Raw genomic sequence first — 23,213 nt, 5'->3', positions numbered from 1 at the left:
TGTTTGGGACTTGACAAAGCATCTGGGGGCACTGGTGGTGGGAAAGGTTCAGTGTAAGCTCATTAGTGGATTATGGTGCTGTAATTTCAGTCGCATGCAAATGAATACAGGTGCACGTCGAGATCGGGAACCCACTGAATGTTCCCAGCTGCTGCCGTGTACCTCCGCTCTTCCCATTCTGTGCACGGGATACATTATTATAACGTCGCAATGAGCTTTCTTGCAGGTCTGGAATGCAAAGACTGCCTGGGAGCCGTTGGTTGTTAAAGCGACTCATATCACCAGCCATTTGTGTGAACATTTAGGTGTCTGAGACAGCAGTTGCCATAAATAACGGTTATAAAAAACACTAGGCAAAGATTTTCAAAAGTGATTTGCAGTGCCCAAATTGGAGCCACCTTAAAGGGGCCAGATTTTCAGCGGGGCGGGTGCTCAGCCCTTTCTGAAAATCAGGCCATGTTAAGGTGGGTCGACGGGCCCCAAAGTCACAAGCCACTTTTGAAAATCTTGGCCCTAAAGCCATGGGTAAGTGAGCAGAGGGTCTCAGTCCAGTGGCTGGTGGTCACGTGGCCATCTGGTGGACATGTCACAAAACTGGCGGTGATGGGCACCTTTTGCTTGCAGTCTTCAGTGAGACGCAGATGACTGAATGTTGGGGAAAAGGGAGTAAAACCAAAAAATTAAAGGTTTGTGTAACATACCTAGATTTATGCTTTGCATAAACTAAACTAGGCAAGGCAGTATCAGGCCAGGTCCACACTAGGAACTTTTGCTAGTATTATAACATTGATTAGGAGTGTGAATTTTGTCTGACACATCGATACCAGTAAAAACCCTAGAGCAGACACAGTTATACCAGCATAAAAGTGTTTTTCTTGGTAAAAGTGCTTTCCTAGGGAGGCAGTATAGGCTTTACTGGGAAGGTTTGCTTGCATACCCATACCAGTGTAGTTATACCAGCAAGTTTTCTTCCAGTGGAGACTTGGCTTCAGTTGTGCTCAAAGGTCTTTCTTTCCCCTGCACCTCACCTCCATCTGGGGCAGCCAACCCTCCTTCTCCAAACCAGTTTTCCCCAGACCCTTACACACACAGTAGGGTTTTGGACTTACTGCTTTCTCTAAGACTGTCTAGCCAAGGCCTAAAAAGATGCTTCATTGAGGATATGACTAGCGTTAATAGCTACCTTTCAAAAGTTTAACACCCCATCACAGAGATTCCATTGAACAGAGCAATTTGCCCATGGAGTATAGTGGTTTCTGATGGGCCATACATATTGTATCTCCAAGAAGATGGTTTCATCTGTTGTGGGGGAGACTTTTCTACAGTTAGATGTGACCAAGGAAGATGCTGGAAGCTCCTCGGACTCATAGAGCTATAGAGAACATTTATAATATTTAGTCCATTCCTTGCCAATGGAGTATTAAATGACTCAATTACTTGAAAAAATATTCTAAACAAAGCACTGAAAAATGTACAGTGGGGAAGTCTGACACTGCACTAAACAATCTTCCTAGCTCCTATTTCCAGGGTTCACAGTAGATCTGGTTAAGACAGTCATCAAAGCTATCACTTTCCTTATGCATTCCTCTAGAAAACAAGCCTTCGCGCTGTCCATTACTTTAGCTACTTCAGTTGAGATGGGGGAAAAGAAAGCGTGGGGATAACCCAGTGTGTTGTGTTCCTACTATTTCAGCACTGGCTACACAGCTAAAGGTGATGTAAAGGTTGGTCATCTTCCTACTCTAGCCATCTGTGCATTTTGTATACACAGAGTGCTCTTGGTTCATCCGGATCACCCTAACGGGGTAGGGGTAGGGTTCTAATGCACTGCATGAAAAATTACTTTTAGCTCCATTTCTAAGGCAATTTGCTAATTTACAGATGACCCTTGGGTATGTGAACATTGATCAAACCAGTTTAAGTGGAGCAGTTTGCCTAAATCACCACTTTCTCAATGAGTAAAACTGGTGCAAATCACCCATGTTCTCAGCCAGAAAAGGGGTTTTGTAAATGGGCATTCTGGTCAGGTTCAGGTTATTAACATGCACATTTAAAAAAAAGTCAAAGTATTTATTTATTTACTAACATGCATTTATTCAAATTGGTTGCATCTGTTCTGTAAACTGCTTGGAGAAAAAAACCCATCTTGGTTCACACACATTTACATAGTATTTAATGAATGATGAGTTACACATTTATGAAGCATGTGTAAATGGCCTATTTACATACACAATGTACACCATGTAAATTTCCTTTTTTCCCCTTCATGCAGTGATATTGTCTAGTGCGGCCAGTCACAATGCTATGAATAGAAATCCATTCTAACAGTGGATCCAGTGCCCACTCAAGTCCATGAGTGTCTTTCTGCTGACTTTGGTGGCCATTGGATTGGGCCCTGTCTTTGGGTGCTTTGTCAAAGTTTGTTCCTTTTAACAGCCGGGTCTACATTAGGAGTTGTTTACTGATATAGGTATAACAGTATAGTATAACGACAAAATGTTTTTAGTGTGGACACTGCTTATCCTGGCAAAGCTGGGTTGTCACTGTTTATTCATATTCCACACCCAAGCTATACCAGTAAAAGTGCAGTTCTTCCAATATAACTGCGTCTACACTAGGGGGCTCTGCAGGCACAGCTGTGTTGATCAGGGATCAGACCTTTTCACACCCCTGATTGACATGCCTGTAGTGTAAACATTGCCTTATCGTAAGCCCAAAGGTAAATACAATGCTTGCCATTAAAAAACCAACATCTACCAACAGAGCACAGTGGTATCAGATGCTAGCGGGTCTCCCATTAGTTGAAATAGGATGGACCTGTCCTATCTCAGATACTTGTATTAGTAAATTTTGCCTTTAAATGGTGACCACTGCAAGTTTGGGCAAAATCCATTCAGTTGGCTTCAATCAGCTGACCTCCAAAAATAGTCTGAATACATATTTGTCTGTGTGTATATGTAGAGATCTGTGTGGGTACATAAATGTGTTTATATGTATAATGTGTATGTGAGCGTTTATATATATTTATATAAGACCAAAACTTTCATTTACAAGTCAGGGCTTCCATTTCGTTTAATTACTTCCCTCGCTGCTTTAAATCAAAGACCAATTCAAAACAGAGCTGCTTCTGTTAAACTTAATTATTTTCTCCTGCAGCTTATAGGGTAAAGTGGTGGCTACTAAAAAGGGCACTTCCTAATTGAAGGTTGGTTCTAAATGCCATCCTTGTATGTATTCCCTTTGAATGGCAGTCTGGAAAATACCAGTGTTTTATTTCCGGGGACTCGCCTGCAAAGACTGAGCAGAGAGAACTGACTCATGAGGCTTGGGGCATCAATTTTCAGAGGTGACTAATTGGTTTTAGGTGCTTCGGTTTTCCAGGGCTCAACGTGATACTTGGCACTTTCTGAAAACCAGACCCCTTTAAGGCATTTCCAGCTTGGCATCCAAAATCCGTAGCCACTTCTGAAAATTTTTGCCTTGGTGGGGAGGGGAGAGGGGCGTCTCCCTCCCACCTCTTTCTTTTGCATGTTGTGTGGAGTCATATTGGCTTTCGCACTCCTCCTGAATATGGTAAGCATCTCTTTATTTTGTTCCAGAAGACAGAAAACTCTTTGTGGGGATGCTCAACAAGCAGCAGTCAGAAGACGACGTGCGCAGGCTATTCGAGGCGTTCGGGAACATTGAGGAGTGCACGATCCTCCGGGGACCCGATGGCAACAGCAAAGGTAAGACGGCTCGTGATGCACGGTGCGTGGCCCCTCCAGCCAGTCCCAACCTCTGTACAACAGTATCCATTAGACCAAGGTGACTCGGTGGCTAGATGAATGTCGCTCCTTGGATTGGTTAGGGCCAAACTTTCAAATTCAGGTCCCTAAGGAGTGGGTCAGACTCTCTGCTGCTGTAAAAGGGCCGAGGTCCATTGAAGAACATATGTACCAGCCGAGATTGGCCCAGTCTCTGCAGGATATGTGTGCCTGAGCACAAAGGGCCAGTTGCATGCATAAAATACATGCCCACAAATGATGATGTGCCTACACTTCTTTGCCTGCATACCAGCTTGCCATGCATCACTACCCACCTTGTAAGTGCATGCTTTGTGGGCACCACCTAAGTACTTATTTTTGAAAATGTGCCCACCCATATCCCGTAAAGTTTGCTTCCATAATCCACCCTGAGGCAATCAAGAGCCACATTTTCCTTTGTCTGCGTTTGAGTGTCTTCAGGTGAAATGTGCTCATTCATTCTCTTAACAGAACCAAGTGTTCCACTTGCCATCTTCAGCCACTAGCTCTTCCCAAGTCCCAATGATTTTATTATGTGTATTACAGGCCCCAATCCATATTGAGACCCCATTATTCTGGGTGATGTACAAACAATAAGAGAAAGTCTCTCTCCTATACAGCTAATAGTTAAAGAGACCAGACAAAGAATGGGAGGGGAAAAAAAGAAGTCCATGGAGAGAAAAGGCCCCTCTAAGCCCACACAGCTGCCCAGCAACAGAGCCAAGAATGGAAGCCAGAGCCCCTTTCTCTTCCCTCTCACCACCAACACAAGAGTTCCTCTTCATTATCATGTGTAATTCTCACTGTGGCCACTCCAGGCTATCAATACTCCCACCAATACTACAGGAATAGTGTTTTAGGGTTTGCTGCTGCACCCAATGAAGTCAATGGGAGTTTGACCATTTCCATTGGGAGCATAAGCAAAAGTAACGAAACACCAAAAGAAAGGCCATTTTTGTAGCATGTTCAGCAGAGCTGGTCAGAAAATCCCCATTATTCTTCATGAAAAACATGTTTTTAAAATGGTTCTTTTCCCCTACATTTCTAAAGAAATCAAAAACGGAAAAGATGTCAATTTTCACAAAAGAGGTTTGGTTAAAATGTTAAATTTGGGGGTGTCACTCTTGGCTGGCCCTTTAATGGGAAATGGGTCTCAGCCTCATCTGCGAGACAATTAACTCCTCTACCCAGGTGGGGAATATAAAGACGGGTCATGTGATTCCATCAGGCTTCCTGGATAAATAAGGGAGAGGCCTGGGAGAGGGAGCGAGAAAGGTCAGCAAAGGTCTGGAGAAGGTTGCTGAGGGCTGCAGAGAGCACCCTGAAATAGCCAGGACCAAGCATGGAGCAGATGTGCACCTGCTGGTCTCTGAGCCAGAGAGAGCTGGGGAAGGCTGAGTCAAAAGAGCAGAGCAGCCGAAGAGGTTTGCCTGCTGGTCTCTCTGAATGATAGAGAAGACTCGAGAAGAGTTTTGGATCCTTTTCTTGGGAAAGGAAGGACTCCAGGTAGGTAGGCCTGTGGGTGGCTGCTTGGAGAGCAGGGAAGGACTCCAGCTAGAAATGGTTGGGACTGGCTGCTTGATGAAGAGCAGACTGGACCCGAAGAAAAGCTAGAGCTGTGAATGAACTGTTGTGTTGTGGGTCGATGGACTTTACTGTGGAATTTTGAGCCTTGTTTCAACTTGTTCATTATTAGACCAGCCCCAAACAGGGGTGTTATTAGCCAGGGGAAAGCCTTTGTGGATTAGTTCCAGGAACCTCAGAGGGAAACTGAGGCAAAGCCGCCCTTGGCCACAAAGAGGCAGCCTGGAGACAGATTCAGTTACAGAGGGAAATAAAATTTCAAAACCCAAAATCTTTTACTCAAAAAATTGGGGGGAGAGTGCTTGCTTGTGCCCTGCACTCCCCTGAGAAAAGCCAGGTAATTTTGACCAAAATAAAAATTGTCTATGATCAAAAAGCCAAATGTTTCAACTAGCTGTAATATGCAGACCAGTATTGCAGGTTCCAGGAAGCATGCTGACTTCTGAGTATGGAGATGAACTTCTGAACTTGTTTCCTTATTTGATTTTTGGACATTTAAAAATAAAATTTACTCCACCATTAGCAGAGTCTAAAATCAGTGAAGCCAGCAGTGTCCAAGGAGGCAGACGGGTGCAGCTGAACCGAGAAACCAGATTTCTCAACTCCCTGTACTGTGCTTTTCCTCACTGGAAATGGTAGAAGCCCCATCACTTAAAGATGGCCTGGGCAAGATGGTGAAGAATGTATAGGACAAAGGAAATGATCTTGCATTTTTCCCCAGAAGAATGGACTGGATAATCACATGGACCTAACTTTCGCAGCAAGGCATAACGGGTGTGCACAATGCAAAGACCCACAATTGCATACAAATAGGAACCTGCACTTGTAAGATAGGTAAATACACACAGAAGGGCCATTTTGCACGTGCATATACCCACTAGCTTGCACAAACTGCAGGGAAATAAATGCACATACGTTTTTGAGTGTGCACCTGTCGCGCCCTGATTTAAACTGTGTGCCTCGTCCGTATTTGCCATCCCCAATTTAAAAGCTCTTATATCGGGTTTCACAGACAAATACTTAAAATTTGAAAATTGGTCTTATTGGATTGACTAGCCAGTTGTTGGCCCTTGAGACAGTACTTATCACCTGGACGCGTGGAGCTGGGGGAGTTCTGTCCTTGAAGCATGGCACATCACAGCCTTTTTTCCAGCATCAGCATTTCAACAAGAATTTTCCATCTAATATCAGGGTCATTCTTCCAACCATTTCCTAGAAAAGTATCTTCAATTTAAACAGGAAGCCCTTCTCTCTTGACAGTGAAATGCATCCATTAAATATTGATCGGCATGTAATATTTCATCAAATGTGCTGGCGTCTGTGAAGAAGACACCAGTCCTGTTGTTGCAGTTCATATGTCACCAGATATTTTGACATGTGACAACATTGACGGGCATATTTCTGCAACACGAAGACAGAGGATCCTAACCACAGTGACATATTTGAGAAAGACACTGCTATGCCTATAAAGTCACTCTCAGCCAGCAAAAATTCTTCATCTTCAGACAGACCTCAGCTTGTCAAGGTGGTAGGAAACAGCTAGGGGAAAGGGAGTGTACTATCCGATATACTCTCTGCTCTGGGGGTGAGTGTCTGGGAAAGTCTAACACCAAGAGCAGAAATTGGATGCTAACGCCGTGCAGGGAGGTAGCAGTCACAGCAGAATGGGAGGGTTGTTCCACACCAGAGGATCTCAGCTTTCTCCCAGCCACTATTCCTTCCAAGCCACCTACTTTTTAAGGGTTTGATCCAATGCACATTGAAATTAATGGGATACTATCCACTGATCTGAATGTCTGTTGACTCCAGCTCTTATTCCATAGGGCTCACTTTTCAGCTTTTTCACAGTCCCATGTGATGCATCATTGCTCCCCCTGTTACTCATTAAGTATTAGCCTGATGGTAGCTAGAGAAGAAGACACACACACACTCACAAATGCCAGCCTGTGTCTTGATGTACTTTTTCCACCCCTTTTTCCACCCCACTGTGAGCTGGAGAGGTTTGCCTGTAGGTTACAGCTTCATCTCCTGAACGGCTGGGACTTAAGAACATAATAGCTGCCATAATGAGTCAGACTAATGGTCCATCTAGCCCAGTGTCCTGTCTCCCACAAAGGCCAGTACCAGAGCTTCCAGGGGAATGTACAGAACAGGGCAATATTGGAGAGATCCATCCCATCTTCCCCTCCTGGGTTCTGGCAGTTAGAGGTTTGAGGTCACCCCAAGCATGGTTTTGCATCCCTTCCCATCCAGGCTAATAGCCATTGATGGATCTATCCTCCATGAATTTACCTAGTTCTTTTTTGGAACTCAGTTATATTTTCGGCCATCACAACATGCCGTGGCAATGAGTTCCCTGGATTAATTTTGTGTTGTGCGATAAAATATTTCCTTGGTCTCCCTCTGTCCTTGTAGCTCCTCCTTCTGTTCTGTTTGATCCTGCTGTTGCTCCATCGCTGTAAAGCCAATTAAACGAGTGTAGTGCCGGTGAATGGGGCTGGACTGACAGAACACTAATCTCCCCCACTGCACGCCCACCTCCCTGCCATTCTGCCAGTATCTTCCCAGAGAGGGCCAGTCTCTAGGGCAGTGGTTCTTAACCTTTACTGCAGCCTGCACCCCTTTGGTTCTCAAAATACATTTTCACGCCCCTTATCAAAAATCGTTGAAGTAGGTCAGTTCTTTAAACCTAGATATATCGTAACTATCGAATGAAAGAGAGATAATTATATATTTATTTTAATTTTGCAGTAAAATTAAGAATACATGAAAAATTACACACTTTTTATAAGTTTACCGGCTCAGTGACTCTTCTGCTGTTGCTTTTGTTCAATGATGTTCAAATAACGAGGCACTTTTTTTGAAATAACCACAAGCATGTCATCGCTCACATTTAGGCAGCTTCTGGCCTTTGTTTTGATGTGTAAGAGTGATGAAAATCCTATCTCACACAAGTATGTAGTTGCAAATGGCACCAGTTGTAGAAATGGTGCTACGTGAGCACCCCAGACATTCTCAAGTGTCATGGTCTCAAACTCCATTCGGATACGGCCATTGGCTCATAATTCAATGAGATCATCTTTCATCAAATCACTATCGCTGTTGGAATCCAGGTCAAAAGGAAATGGATCCAGTCTGCTGTGGAAGTAAACTGTAGCCGACGCGCTAATAGTTAGCAGCTAACTGAATTCAAACAAAGCCGCGACGCTACCGCATCATCATCTGCGCATGCGTCAAGAAATACCCCGCAACGTGGTGATACCCTGTATTTTCTAGTGAGATAATTTCACTACAATTAGCTTAAAAACTTGAAAATAAATTTTTTTGTTTGTATATTACAGTAATAGTTAAAAAATGTATAATGTTAATAGATACACAGGTTTGATGAAACAAAGTAGTTGTACTTATGTGCCTGTGCTTAATTTGTGTTTTTGATGATTTACCTTCTAAAAAATCTGGCATGTCTCGCACCCCCAGAAAGGGCATCTCGCACCCCCGGGGTGGGGGTGCACCCCAGGTTAAGAACCACTGCTCTAGGGGTTAGAGGTAATTCAGTCCAGCCATGGGTTGTGGATGTTTGTCCATTAGAATTAACTTGAGACCTATCAATTTATTTCTCAGAGTTCGCCAAACGGCAGTCAGATGGCCACGAGCCCCCAGCATTTTAGGCTCCTGTTTAGAAATCCATCTCTAACCAGGAATGCACTTAAATACGTGAGGTCAGATTTTTAAAGGTGTTTAGGGGCTTAACTCCTATTGAAATCAATGAGAGTTGGGCACCTAAATACCTTTAAAAAATCTGGCCCCATGGTTAACTTTAAGCGCTTGCTTAAGCACATTGGCAAGAACAAGAGGCACCAGACTCCTAAAGGTCCTAATGAAAAAAGAAGTGATGAGCCTGTCTCTTCTAGCCTTTTTCTGTGTGTATGAAGTGAATCACTTCATTTGAGGAAGAAACAAGAACGTTCTCACCCTTTCTCTCAGTTGCTCCCCATTCCTAGTCCTGCTTCATGGAGCAGCTGGTACGGGAACCCACAAGGGGAGAGGCAACTCTAGATTTAATCCTGAATGGACCGCAGGAGCTGGTCCAAGAGGTAACTATAGCAGGACCACTTGGAAATAGTGACCATAATACAATAGCATTCAACATCCCTGTGGTGGGAAGAACACCTCAGCTGCCCAACACTGTGGCATTTAATTTCAAAAGGGGGAACTATACAAAAATGAGGGGGTTAGTTAGACAAAAGTTAAAAGGTACAGTGACTAAAGTGAAATCCCTGCAAGTTGCATGGGCCCTTTTTAAAGACACCATAATAGAGGCCCAACTTCAATGTATACCCCAAATTAAGAAACACAGTAAAAGAACTAAAAAAGAGCCACTGTGGCTTAACAACCATGTAAAAGAAGCAGTGAGAGATAAAAAGACTTCTTTTAAAAAGTGAAAGTCAAATCCTAGTGAGGCAAATAGAAAGGAGCACAAACACTGCAACTTAAGTGCAAGAGTGTAATAAGAAAAGCCAAAGAGGAGTTTGAAGAACGGCTAGCCAAAAACTCCAAAGGTAATAACAAAATGTTTTTTAAGTACATCAGAAGCAGGAAGCCTGCTAAACAACCAGTGGGGCCCCTTGACGATCGAAATACAAAAGGAGCGCTTAAAGACGATAAAGTCATTGCGGAGAAACTAAATGGATTCTTTGCTTCAGTCTTCACGGCTGAGGATGTTAGGGAGATTCCCAAACCTGAGCTGGCTTTTGTAGGTGACAAATCTGAGGAACTGTCACAGATTGAAGTGTCACTAGAGGAGGTTTTGGAATTAATTGATAAACTCGACATTAACAAGTCACCAGAACCAGATGGTATCACCCAAGAGTTCTGAAAGAACTCAAATATGAAGTTGCGGAACTATTAACTAAGGTTTGTAACTTGTCCTTTAAATCGGCATCGGTACCCAATGACTGGAAGTTAGCTAATGTAATGCCAATATTTAAAAAGGGCTCTATAATATTTAAAAAGGGCTCTAGAGGTGATCCCGGCAATTACAGACCGGTAAGTCTAACCTCGGTACCAGGCAAATTAGTCGAAACAATAGTTAAGAATAAAATTGTCAGACATACAGAAAAACATAAACTGTTGAGCAATAGTCAACATGGTTTCTGTAAAGGGAAATCGTGTCTTACTAATATATTAGAGTTCTTTGAAGGGGTCAACAAACATGTGGACAAGGGGGATCCGGTGGACATAGTGTACTTAGATTTCCAGAAAGCCTTTGACAAGGTCCCTCACCAAAGGCTCTTACGTAAATTAAGCTGTCATGGGATAAAAGGGAAGGGTCTTTCATGGATTGAGAACTGGTTAAAGGACAGGAAACAAAGGGTAGGAATTAATGGTAAATTCTCAGAATGGAGAGGGGTAACTAGTGGTGTTCCCCAAGGGTCAGTCCTAGGACCAATCCTATTCAATTTATTCATAAATGATCTGGAGAAAGGGGTAAACAGTGAGGTGGCAAAGTTTGCAGATGATACTAAACTACTCAAGATAGTTAAGACCAAAGCAGATTGTGAAGAACTTCAAAAAGATCTCACAAAACTAAGTGATTGGGCAACAAAATGGCAAATGAAATTTAATGTGGATAAATGTAAAGTAATGCACATTGGAAAAAATAACCCCAACTATACATACAACATGATGGGGGCTAATTTAGCTACAACGAGTCAGGAAAAAGATCTTGGAGTCATCGTGGATAGTTCTCTGAAGATGTCCATGCAGTGTGCAAAGGCGGTCAAAAAAGCAAACAGGATGTTAGGAATCATTAAAAAGGGGATAGAGAATAAGACTGAGAATATATTATTGCCCTTATATAAATCCATGGTACGCCCACATCTCAAATACTGTGTACAGATGTGGTCTCCTCACCTCAAAAAAGATATTCTAGCACTAGAAAAGGTTCAGAAAAGGGCAACTAAAATGATTAGGGGTTTGGAGAGGGTCCCATATGAGGAAAGATTAAAGAGGCTAGGACTCTTCAGCTTGGAAAAGAGAAGACTAAGGGGGGATATGATAGAGGTATATAAAATCATGAGTGATGTTGAGAAAGTGGATAAGGAAAAGTTATTTACTTATTCCCATAATACAAGAACTAGGGGTCACCAAATGAAATTAATAGGCAGCAGGTTTAAAACAAATAAAAGGAAGTTCTTCTTCACGCAGCGCACAGTCAACTTGTGGAACTCCTTACCTGAGGAGGTTGTGAAGGCTAGGACTATAACAATGTTTAAAAGGGGACTGGATAAATTCATGGTGGCTAAGTCCATAAATGGCTATTAGCTAGGATGGGTAAGAATGGTGTCCCTAGCCTCTGTTCGTCAGAGGATGGAGATGGATGGCAGGAGAGAGATCACTTGATCTTTGCCTGTTGGGTTCACTCCCTCTGGGGCACCTGGCATTGGCCACTGTCGGTAGACAGATACTGGGCTAGATGGACCCTTGGTCTGACCCGGTACGGCCGTTCTTATGTTCTTATGGAGACTCACCTGGCATAATAAGAACAGCAGGAAGACTGAGGCGGATTCTCTCATACATAGCTTTTCTGCCCTTAACCACAGCGACATTCCAATATTTTAATCATATAAGACCATAGAATTGGGGTGGGGGGTGGTGAGGGGGAAGACAGAGTAAATATATATCTGAGAGTGTTGCCAGCTCTCATAATTTGAGTCTTGGAAAGTTTGGTGCTTCTCTTAAAGTCCTGGCTCCTAGAGTCGTGAGGATCTCCACTTTCGCTTTTTTTAAAAGCAAGTTTGTTTCTGGTCCTCACAATTACAGGGAAAGGCTGGAAAACATGACTCAGCTGTAATCTAGATGCTCAAAACCCAGAAAGCAAAAAAGAACCGCACATTTATTATTTTTAAATACTATGATTTTAGCCAGTCTTATGAATTTTTAGGGACGATTCATGAGTTTTTCAAATGTGTGGGATTGGCAGTACTGCACTGACTTGTGATAGATACCCCCTTCCTGAGAAAGTGCCACAGGTTTTCAATGTCTCATGAAATGTCAGAACTAATCAATAATATGTGATTACATCACCCTCTCATGGCTGGAGGTCCACAAAGCACAGAACACGAATACAGCTGAAATAATTTCCCGTTTGCTCAGACAGTGGGAGCCTGTGGTTGCAGAATGGAAGGTTCCTTCTAAGTTCTTTCCCTCCTGATGATGTCCAAGCGGCCATGCGACGTGGTATGTCTGATGTCTGCAAAGTTAATTACACATGGTGATCACTGGTGACAAATATCCAAAGAATGCCAAACAGCAGAACTGGTTGGACATTTTCATAAGTTTGAAATAAATTGGCTTGAAATTCTGCAAGTCAAAATTTTTGTTTCCATTTTTTTGACCCACTGTAGTTGACAGTCTGTATATGGCAGAAGTTTTTAGGGTGAGTTAGTTGAGGAACTTGGCGATGAAATGGAACAAAGAGGAAATTTCTTCTGGAAGTCAGGAAAACACTTCCTGGCAATAAGGTCAATGAGGAAAGTCCTCTGAAGAAAGCACTAGAAGCCCCACTGGCGGAGCTATTGAAATCTGGGACAGAGGCAGCCTACGAGGCTATACAGTAAGGCATGTAGTAGTTTCTTGTGATAATAGGGGACTGAACTCAGGCCTTTGTCTCTGCATCATAACACCCTTGTGAGGCAGGGTAGTGCTGTCACCCCCATTTTACAGATGAGGAACTGAGGAAGAGAGAAGCTAAGTGACATGCCCATGGTCACACAGGGAGTCTGGCCAGAGCAGGGGATTGAACCCAGGTATCCCAAGAATGACAGTGCTTTTCTTCAGTGCACGGTTTGTTTTGCTGACAGACAGAAAATGAGTGCTTTCTTGTCTATTGCTTTAGTAAACAGAGTTGGTTAGTGTAGGTGAAGAAAGCTGAAAAATCACCTCAGTCACTGCACGCTTGGAGACCCCAAAGGACAAGGCCAGCGAAGTGCCGACAATCCCATTGATCAGTTTTTTACGGGGGGTTGACAAATACAGCCGCTCAAAATTTTCTGAATTTCAGTTTTCTAATTCGATTTTTCATTGAAGTTTTGACCAAAACAGAAAGTTTGGGAGTCCTTTTTCACATAAATATTCATGGACAAACTCCACCCTGTTATATGACCCGCTCTAGTGGCAGCTGAAAAATTTGAAATTTCAATGAAAAATGTCATCAACATTTTGAATTTCAATAAGGAAAAAATGGGAATATATTTTTCAACTAACTATGTTATATAAAGTGGGGAGGAAAAGCCAGCCGGACTGGAAGGGGATAGACTTAGCTAACCTGGAAGGGTGCCACCCCTACTGATCGTATGAGGTTAAACACCATTAATTGGAAAAAACAGTTGGGATAAGGGAAAGCAGGGAATTCGAGTGCCCCTCTGCACTCACCCAAAGCTGTCAAGCATAAAAGATAACCACAAAGGAATCAAACCTCAGTAATAATAAAGGCAATAATCACTGAGACCTGTCAGCAGCTGGTTCCAAGGAGGATACAGCCCTAGAGACTTAGTCTCTCCTGCTCTCTCTCTCTTTTTACAACCTGAACTTGAGTGGCAGCTCCATATTGCTAACCAGTTTAATTATTAGCACGAGTGAGCTGAAGTCTCAGCCTTGCTTTTCAAAAAGCTATTCGGGATCAATACTGAGCCTTGACAGAGTTAATATTACCAGGTTCCATTTGCGGGTGCTATTTACGGAAGCTCCTGATTTGCACACACAGAGCAGCCAGCCAACAGGGAAGCGAAGGGTGGCTGTCTTATCTTATGAGACAGTTAGATGTAGGGAAGAGCTAGCAGGAACTCCAGGTAAGCTGCTACTCCCCATGCCAGCTGCCAATGTGGCACATCTCCCTGGAAGAACTAATTATTTCAGGGCACAATCATTCTCACAGTGTTTTCTTCTTCTACGGCCTTGTCTAGAGTAGGATTTTGGCCATGTCTACCCTAGGGAAAAACGGGGCTAGACAAGGCAGCTGTAGTTTTAACACATGTTAGCAGGTCAAGGTCATCAAGAGAGCCGGGCCTCCATCTCAACCAGCTCAGCACATGTCAAAGAATACACGGCCCTGATCACGCTAGACTTGTGGTTAGCGCATGTGAGCTAAAACATGCCAACATGCCTTCTAGCCTAGCCCAGGCAAGGCCTCACAGCAGAATGTCAATGTGCACAGTGAACTCTTAATGTGCAGTAGCAGGATCCACATGGACAGTTCTGTGCAGTGAGCTAGTGTGCCAGAGATTTACACCCCCCCTTGCTGCATACTAAGGGTACATCTATACCCATAGTGTTCGATGTATCGGGGATCGATTGATCGCGTCTCGTCTGGACGCAATCAGTCGATCCGCTAATCGACGCCCGTACTCCACCTCGGCAGGAGGAGTAAGCGGAGTTGATGGGGGAGCCGCCGCAGTCAACTCGCCGCCGTGAGGACAGCCAGGCAAGTCGAACTAAGATACTACGCTATTTGCGTAGCTGAAGTTACGTATTTTAGTTCAAAACCCTCCCACCCCCCAGTGTAGACCAGCCCTTACTAACAGACAAGGCCTAAGAGTAGACGGATGAGCTTGTCATTAAGGCATTTGGCTCAGACTCAGGAGATCTGGCTTCAGTTTATCACTGTGTGACCTTGAGCGTGACCCTTAATTTCTCTGGGCCTCAGGGTCCCATCTGTAAACAATATTTGTAAATGCAGTTGATGATCCTGCCTTTCTCCCACCTGTTGCTTGTCCCATCTATTTAGAGTGCACCCCTTCGGGGGAGGGACTGAGTCTTCCTAGGTGTTAGTACAGTGTCTAGCAATCATCTCATTGGCCCTGATCTTCTCTGGACTCTCGAGGTGCTACGGGAAGACAAATAATCAATACGCTGGGCCTTTTTCTTCATTCCATTTTTATGCATTTAATCATCTTATTTATTTGATTTTATGTTTTTAAACACCACCACATATAAGGTCTATTGTGTTGTTGCATTTTTTTGCACACTGCATATTTCACCCCATTTGGCAAAGAGCATATAATATCCTCCCCCCCCCCAATTCCTGCATGTTGTTCCATTTCTTCCCCACTAGCATATCAGGGTGAGCTGTCCCAGCAGAGACCTCCAGTGGTGATACCCATGGGACGTGCTGCTGCTGCTGCTGTCACCCATCTGACGATGCCTATAGTGTACTTTTGGCTTTGGCTGTTTTTCTATTCTAGTCTAGTCTAGTCTAGTCTATGCAGTTTCTTATACTGCTTAGATATTAGGAACCAAATCCTCAGCTGGATTAAATCAGTGTAGCCCCTGCTGAGTAGCTGGCCCTACATTTTCAAGTGTTTAATGGTATTGGGTGCCTCTGTTTGAGGGACTTGCAGAGGATCTCAACACCTTTGAGGGAGACCTTGATTTTTCAGGAAGTGATAAACTAAAAACTAGGCACCTTTTAAGACGTTTGGGCACCTGAATTTGCAGGCAGCAAATTTCAAAAGCGCCTTCGGTGCCTAACTCTTATTTATTTCAATGGGAGGCGGGTGCAGAGTTGCTTTTTGAAAATTCATGTAGACGTCTATCTGCATTCCAGGTGCCTAACTACCACTGGTCCTTTGTCCAGAGCAAGAATTTCAGCTAACCCTTACCTCAAAACCCAACAGGGAATGACGGTGGCACAGGGGTTGTGTTGACACCCTGTGGGTTGAACAGGGTAAATTCCATCTCCTCCAACCCGTGCATAGCTCCCACTGATTGAGGCTTTATGCAGAGAGGGTGGATTTCACTCCAAGAGACAAAGGAACACAGTTTGATAGCTGCAGCCAAAGTTCGGGGCTATTGGACCTGGAAAGCTTTTGTATGCTTGCTAATCATCCTCTTTTTAGAGGCAGAAAGTGCAAAAGAATCTCTGCAAATACTTAAACACCCTGATTCTGGATTATCTCTGATTAGTGAAAAGGAAGGTGAAGTATCTCAGGAGTCCAGGAATGCGGGTCTGTGATTATTTGATAATCGATCCTTATTGTTTCCAGCTGAGGTTTATCTATCTCACTTTCTCATGATGGTCTCCCCTTAGCCCCTTATAAGTTAGATCCCTCTAATAACAATTGCTACACTTCCCCGAGAGGCAGTCTGAGCTTTTCGGGGGAAATGTACAGGTTCCCAATTACATTTTAGGGTTGGGCTTGTTTCCCCCTCCCCCCCCCAAAAAAACAGTGTTTTTAACTCCCGTGCTTTCAATAGCCTTGTTTGTAATCCTCAGGGGTAGGTGTGGGAGGATAGCCAGGTAGTATGAGAAAGGGCTGAAAGCCAGGACTTCTGGGGGTTTTCTCACCTCGGCCACTGCTTATGTGAAAGTCAGCACATCTCTTATCTTCTTCTGTGTCAGTTCAAATAGTTATAGTGAGACCTTCTCTATACTGATGATGGGAGACTCCCTGCCCCTGACACACGGCTTACTCCTGGGTAAAGTTATGATATGGTGCTCATCACACTAAAACCTGATGTGCCTACATACAAATTCACCACTCAGCCCCCAAACCTGGCTAGAAGAGGCTAAGAGAAATGACCTCTGAATGCCTAAATGTAACCCCCAGACCTGTGTGTGTTGTGTGTCCTTGCTGTGTCTGACACAGAGGGGATATGACTCGGTTGCAGCCCACAGCTCCAAGGAATGGCTCTCCAGCTCAAGTTGTCATGACACTTGCTGTTTAGAGCTGGAAGTCCATGGTTCTATAGCTGGCCTTGGCCAAGGTGGTGGCCGTTCCATAAATACAATTCCTGTTCTCACCTCTCGTGCCAAAAGCCATCACGGCAAGCTCTTTGGGGCAGAGATGAGCCCTTGTGGACTGTAATGGGTGTTTCCCATCTGTGGCACTCTACAAATAGCAAATAATTTATGTAGCTAGGAGAGCCATGTGGGTTTTCAATAGACTAAATCCCTCTCACGTGGCTGGCTGCGGTTGCCCATGTTAGCCTCCTGCTGCTTTCGGATCTCTGTTTTTAAAAACCCTTCTCTTTCCTCTCCCTCCTCTTGCAGGGTGTGCATTTGTGAAATACTCCTCGCATGCAGAGGCCCAAGCAGCCATCAACGCCTTGCATGGCAGCCAGACAATGCCGGTGAGTAGCAGGCTAATGGAGGAGAACGCCTTGTGGGTCTATTCTGCCCACGCTGCCCAGAGGCCTGATGAAGGGGTGAGGGGAGGAAGGGCTGATGATTTATTAGTGCTTTCTGAATCTTCTTCCAGGAAAAATGGATAGCAGCTGAGGCGTGTGGGGCCTCGGGTTTGTTTAGCTACTCAATTAAAAGGCCAGGGTGGCACTGTATCGTTTCACATACATGTGAGCTGAAGAGGCGCAGTGTCCCGTGACCAGTAATGATAGAGTTTTGATTGTCTGCAAAGACACACAGTCACAAATGTTGTACCAGCTGGGCCAGATTTATCCCTGGGGTAACCCCACTGGTTGCACAGGGATGATTCAGGCTTGTTGCCAGTGTTTAAATGCTTTTTCTTTGCCAAGGAATAACGGTCTGTATGGGAACAATGAGGAACCTTTTTGGTGTTCAGCAGAGAAAAGCACACAAATATGATGGAAGCAGACTTTAGAGCCAAGCAGTACTGTGATTTGCACCTCCGTGCAACCACCGAAAAGTGCAAAATGCAGTTCTTATCCTCATCTGTACAGCTTAGAATTAAAAAAGCTGTGAAGATATTTAGAGAGTCTTCCTGGCCATCAACCTCAGATCATTCCATTTGGACAAATGCCCGGTAGGGTTGAGGTTCAAGCCTGATATTTGGGGAAAATTTGGAAGGCTTATTTTGCTCGTTCTCTCTCTCTCTCTCTCTCTCTCTCTCTCTCTCATACACACACACACACACACATCTGCCTTACACAGAGGAGGATGCACAATTTAGTAACCTTAGGGAGAGATAATGTGTCCTAACATTTTTTGCTTTATTGTTATTGGTTTGTGACTTTTATTACTCATCACCAGGAGGTTAAATACTACAAGGATAAAAAAGTATGTTGACAAGTTGGAAAGGGTTCAGGAAAGAGCGACAAGAATGATTTGAGGTCTAGAAAACCTGCCTTAGAATAAGAGTCTTGAAAAGCTCGATCTCTTTTGTCTATCCAAGAGAATGTTAAGAAGTGGCTGGATCATGGTCTACAAGTATCTACGAGGAGAGAAGATTTTAGATAGTAGAGAGCTCTTTCATGTAGTAGACAAAGGCAGAACAAGATCCGATAGCTGGAGGCTGAAGCTCGACAACTTCAGAAAAGAAATTAAGTGCACATTTTTAACAGTGAGGGTAATTAATCATTGGAACAACTTGCCAGGGATGTGGTGGATTCTCCATCATTTGAAGTCTTTAAATCAAGATTGGCCATCTCTTTCTAAAAGCCCTGCTATAGCTCAACCAAAAGTTATGGGCTTGATGAAAGAACCACTGGATGAAATTCTTTGATCTGTGTTATGCAGAAGGTCAGACTAGTTGATCATAATGGCCCCTTCTGGCCTTAAAATCTACGAATCTCTCAAGATAGCACTCCTCCACCCCAGTCAGGGATCAGGGCCTCACCGGGCTCGGAATTGTACAGACATGTAGCAAAGAGGCAGTCCCCAAGGGATTTACAATCTTTGTTAAAGACAAGATGCGAGAGGTGGGCGGGGGGAACCACAGATGAGGGCTGGGGGAAAGGAGGAGGGTGAAGTAAGGGTAATACGAACAAGTTGTCATGTAGACGAGCTGTGCACAAAATATAGTTCACCACCAGTCCAACTGTTATCCTGCCATCTTCCTTTTTCCTCACCATCCCTCACCACTCAGATCTATCTCCTGTGCAGTGGGGTCAGAATTTGCACTGAATGGCTCCTCTGCCACCCCAGTGAATCAGCTGAGTTTCTCAGGGTGAAGGGCAGTGCAGAATTTGGACCGTTGCCTCAATCGTTTTTCCTGTTCGCTTATACCGGATGGTTATTACCATTTCTGTTAACTACTCGTGCCTGAAATATCCTTGAATAACCAAACCTGTGGCTACGTAGAAGGCATCATAACTTTAGCTTGACTGTCCAATGCCTTGCATCCACAAGGACTCCAAAGTGCTTTGTAAGTCCCACAAGCAAACGCACAATCCCACAGGACCAAGCCTACAAGCAACCTCAGCACCCTTCCATTTCAATTGGGTTGAAGGACACTCGATGTCTTTCAGGATTGGGCCATAGAGAGAGAGCGAATACAGCCACCTCAGGGGTAGAACGTAGCAGCTGTTGAACGGCACACAGCAATACTACACTGAAAAATTGGACAGGAAGTGGAGACGTATACTGCAACCTCTTGAAAGGGGAGGAAAAATTAGCATTTATTATTTGTATGGCATTGTTGGGGAGTGAGGATAATGTGTTTTTCAGGCAAATGAGAACATAAGGGTTCGATCCTGGCCCCATTGTAGTCCATGGGAGTTTTGCCATTGATTTCAGTGGATGCAGGATTTCACCCCACTAAGCTTAGTCAGAATGAGATGGGTAACACAATGAGAAAGGAAAGCGGACCACGGGGGAAGGTGAACAGAGAGCAAAGGGTCAGCAGAAAGCATTCCTGGGAGAACGATATGGATCAAAGACCAGATCCCCAGCTGGTGTTAATGAGCATAGATCCCTTGGAGACAGCTCATCTGTTTTCTTGCTGTGTCCTGTTTTTTCTCGGAATCTTTCTTTTGAGGTAGGAAGCAAGGAACAATACATTTCCAAATGATCAGACTGCAATTTGACCAGCGCCACAGAACTATCACTCCTGCTCTTACCAAAGGTGCAGAATAGTCATTAATGACCCAAACGGCTAGGGCCTTGGGCCTGGTTTTTTGCGAGAGCAGTACCAATTAAACTAATCATCTGCGTAATGGCTGCAGGTCCAGTTGTGACGCTCTGCTTGGGACACTCAGAACCATCAGCCTCTGTGCTACCCCTCTGCCTCAGCACCATTAGCACCAGGCCAGCTTGTCCGGCTGCAATGCCAACTCAAAGTTGTCCCTGCGGTTCAGCCAGTTTAAATGGCTCTTGCCTCATCCTCGTGTACAACCAACGGTGCATCCATCATCATTCTTGTCAGGTCTCGAGCCATTCATTCTTGCAGCAGGCTCCTGTTTCTCCACAGCTGCCAGGATTATTGCTCCGCTGTGACTTCCTGTTCACACAACATATGCTACCAAATAGTTTCAAAAAGCAACTTTCTTTTGTGAAAGTTTTTTTTTAAAACCCTTTCCTCGGATAGATGCCTGGCTGCCATTCATCACACACCCTGTACCTCTGCAAGAATTTGTTTTCTTCCTTAGAGAGACCAGCAACAGTGCAAGCAATGGTGGTACAAAAGAGCCATTCTTTGTTCCAAAGCAGCTGATCAGGGCATTACTGCCCATAAGTCCTTTGCTTCTGTATTAGGTCAACTGTTTCATCCACAGCTGTTGACTGATGGTGTTTTTACGGCCTCTTTTACTTTAGTATCTAAGCACCTCACAATCTTTTCCTGAGTTTATTTTACTGACTCTAAATCCTTTCATTCTATATGAGGCCAACAGTTTCATCCACATTTCTCTGTCTGTGGTACTTATATGGCCCCCTTTAGCCTGGGTTCCATGGCTCCTGTCACTCTGTCCTTTCCTGGTTCTCCTCCTACCTCTCTGCTTGCTCCCTCAGCATCCCTTCAGAGGATGTACAGAGAACAAGTGACATGCTCAAGGTCACACAGTTAGTTTTTTTTTTTACTATACTATTAAAACCAGAGTGTCTAGGAGCCCCAGTCTCAGCCTCATTGTGCTAGGTGCTGTACAAAGACAGAACAAAAAGACAGTCCCTGCCCCAAGGAGCTTAGAAGGAGAGAAAAAATTGGCTTTTCAGCTACGCTTTGAGGAAAGTGTCTCCTCTCCACAGAAGCAGTCAACTTTTCCTGGCAAAGCTGACAATGGAATTGTTTAAAGCTTGAAAACTTTTGAGTTTGGGGGGGTGTTGACAGAGTCATTTTTTTTCTGCTGAAAATAAAAGCAGTTTTCAACCAGCTTTAGTCAGCACCCTGTCTTCCTCCAGATCCTTTCTCAATATCCCCTCTCTCCCAGGAAGGCAATGGGAAATTCCCAGTTGCTTATGACTAGTTTGACAGCCAGTTGAGACTTCTGCAATGGGTTTTATTTACTTGAGTTTTTTAAACAACCAGAAAAGTATTGATTCAGCACCGTCAGCCATGTGTCCTATTGCTCTTTACCCCAGCCATGACCCTGAAAATTCTGAGGTCTTCCTAGCTTTCACTGAATTTAATAGCCCAGAGAAGCAGCTGTTTTGCTGCCTGCACTCAAGGTGGAAATTCTCTCTTCAGGCTGGAACAGATTTTGTCATTCACTAGATTGGTGGGACGAAAACTCTGGATCGGATCACATAGGTCACTGGATCGGAGTTACTAAAATATTTATTAGCGTAACAAACAAATTCATGCTGCACCTGGGGCCATCCTGGTTGTCATGCTCCTGCAGTCAGTAGCCACCTGGCACTTGATGGTCAGAGTGGCGATAAAACTCAGATCCCCACTCCCAAGCACAGGTCCCTACCATGTAAACTCCTGGAGACGCTGCATTAACATGTCGGAGCTGACGACACACAGCTGAGTGATTCTGCATCCAACCAGTAGAGGGCAGTGATACCAAAAAATACTAACCTGCAAGCTACAGTATTAGCACTATTGTTTTTTATTATTATTATTATACATTCCTATAGTGCAGATAACCTGTACAGTGCTTTACAAAGCATAGGCTGAGACAGTTCCTTTACAGTGTGGTGGGGAGGAGAGGGGGACAGACAGCTGTTGTCATTCCACCATAGCATAGCAGAGGAACATTCAGCCAAGTTTGGGATGGGGGTAAATGCAGAGACAGACTACAGGAGAGGTGGAAGGAAAGTGGGAGGAGATGGGCAAGTAGAGGGAGGAGAGGAAACAAGCTACTGTGGTCCTGATGAAGTTGTATCTTGCGCAACTCGCATGCACAGTGATGGGGAAGCTACTTTTATTGTGCCAAAGTGCTGGGTAGGCAGAAGCTCCCCAGGAGGAGGAGCGTGGTGGCTGCGGTGAGCAGAGGCCCACAATGCCATACATCAGCTGAGGTATTTTTAACAATTATTTTGATATAAACAGCTCTGAACTTGAGAAGCTCCATGTAAATGGGAAGCAGTGGGGCTTGTAATTAGGTTTGTGTACACTTTCATAAATTGCTGGGAAACATCAAAGCCGTGATAGAAGGCTGTGGTGCACTTTATTTCTTTCTTCTGTTCTTCTGTTAATTGAACGGTTGATGTGTGGATAGGAAGTGCTGGCTTCATGGAGTACTATTTACAGACCCGCTGACAGCTGCACTGTGAAAATTAACAGGAACAGAGCAGCCTCTGTCACAGCTTTTCCCATAAGGGACTTACTTCAAATTGGATCATTTCTTTCATAGGAGAAACTTTCCTTGTCTCTTCCCTCCCCAGCCCCGCCCCTCCACACACACACACACACACACACACACACACACACACACACACACACTCCACTTCTCATTGCGGGATCCTGGCAGCTACCTGGTTTTTAATTTTTTTAAAGGCAGTTGTGTCATTTTCTGCAAAGTTGGGGAGCATATGACCCAAACCCAAATCCTGCCATATTCCAGTCATGCCAGGAAGACTCACCCGTGGGAAGTCAGCAGAGCTCCTCACTTGAGTAGGTTTGGCAGGTGTGGGTCCCAAGTGCATGCGGCCTCAAGGGATGTGGCCTGCTCCTTTAGATGCCGAGAGATGTTCTGACTTGAGTGGGA

At 44.3% G+C, this 23,213-nt stretch overlaps 1 protein-coding gene across 10 annotated transcripts in view; it reads left to right on the top strand.

The window, feature by feature from the left end:
• Positions 1–23,213, top strand: part of CELF4 (CUGBP Elav-like family member 4) — an 861,314-nt gene that overhangs the window by 693,475 nt on the left and 144,626 nt on the right. For 6 of the 10 annotated variants that reach the window (XM_039544846.1, XM_039544849.1, XM_039544843.1 and 3 more), the window contains exons 4-5: positions 3,600–3,728; positions 17,419–17,498. In XM_039544846.1, the coding sequence (XP_039400780.1) occupies positions 3,600–3,728; positions 17,419–17,498 (209 nt within the window). The remainder of the gene's footprint in view (positions 1–3,599; positions 3,729–17,418; positions 17,499–23,213) is intronic. The other 4 variants (XM_039544851.1, XM_039544847.1, XM_039544850.1 and 1 more) reach the window with 1 other exon arrangement.

This window comes from Mauremys reevesii, linkage group 6 (assembly GCF_016161935.1).
Source record: "Mauremys reevesii isolate NIE-2019 linkage group 6, ASM1616193v1, whole genome shotgun sequence".
In the NCBI taxonomy this organism is placed as follows: domain Eukaryota; kingdom Metazoa; phylum Chordata; order Testudines; family Geoemydidae; genus Mauremys; species Mauremys reevesii.
This window is presented reverse-complemented; position numbering and strand designations above follow the sequence as displayed.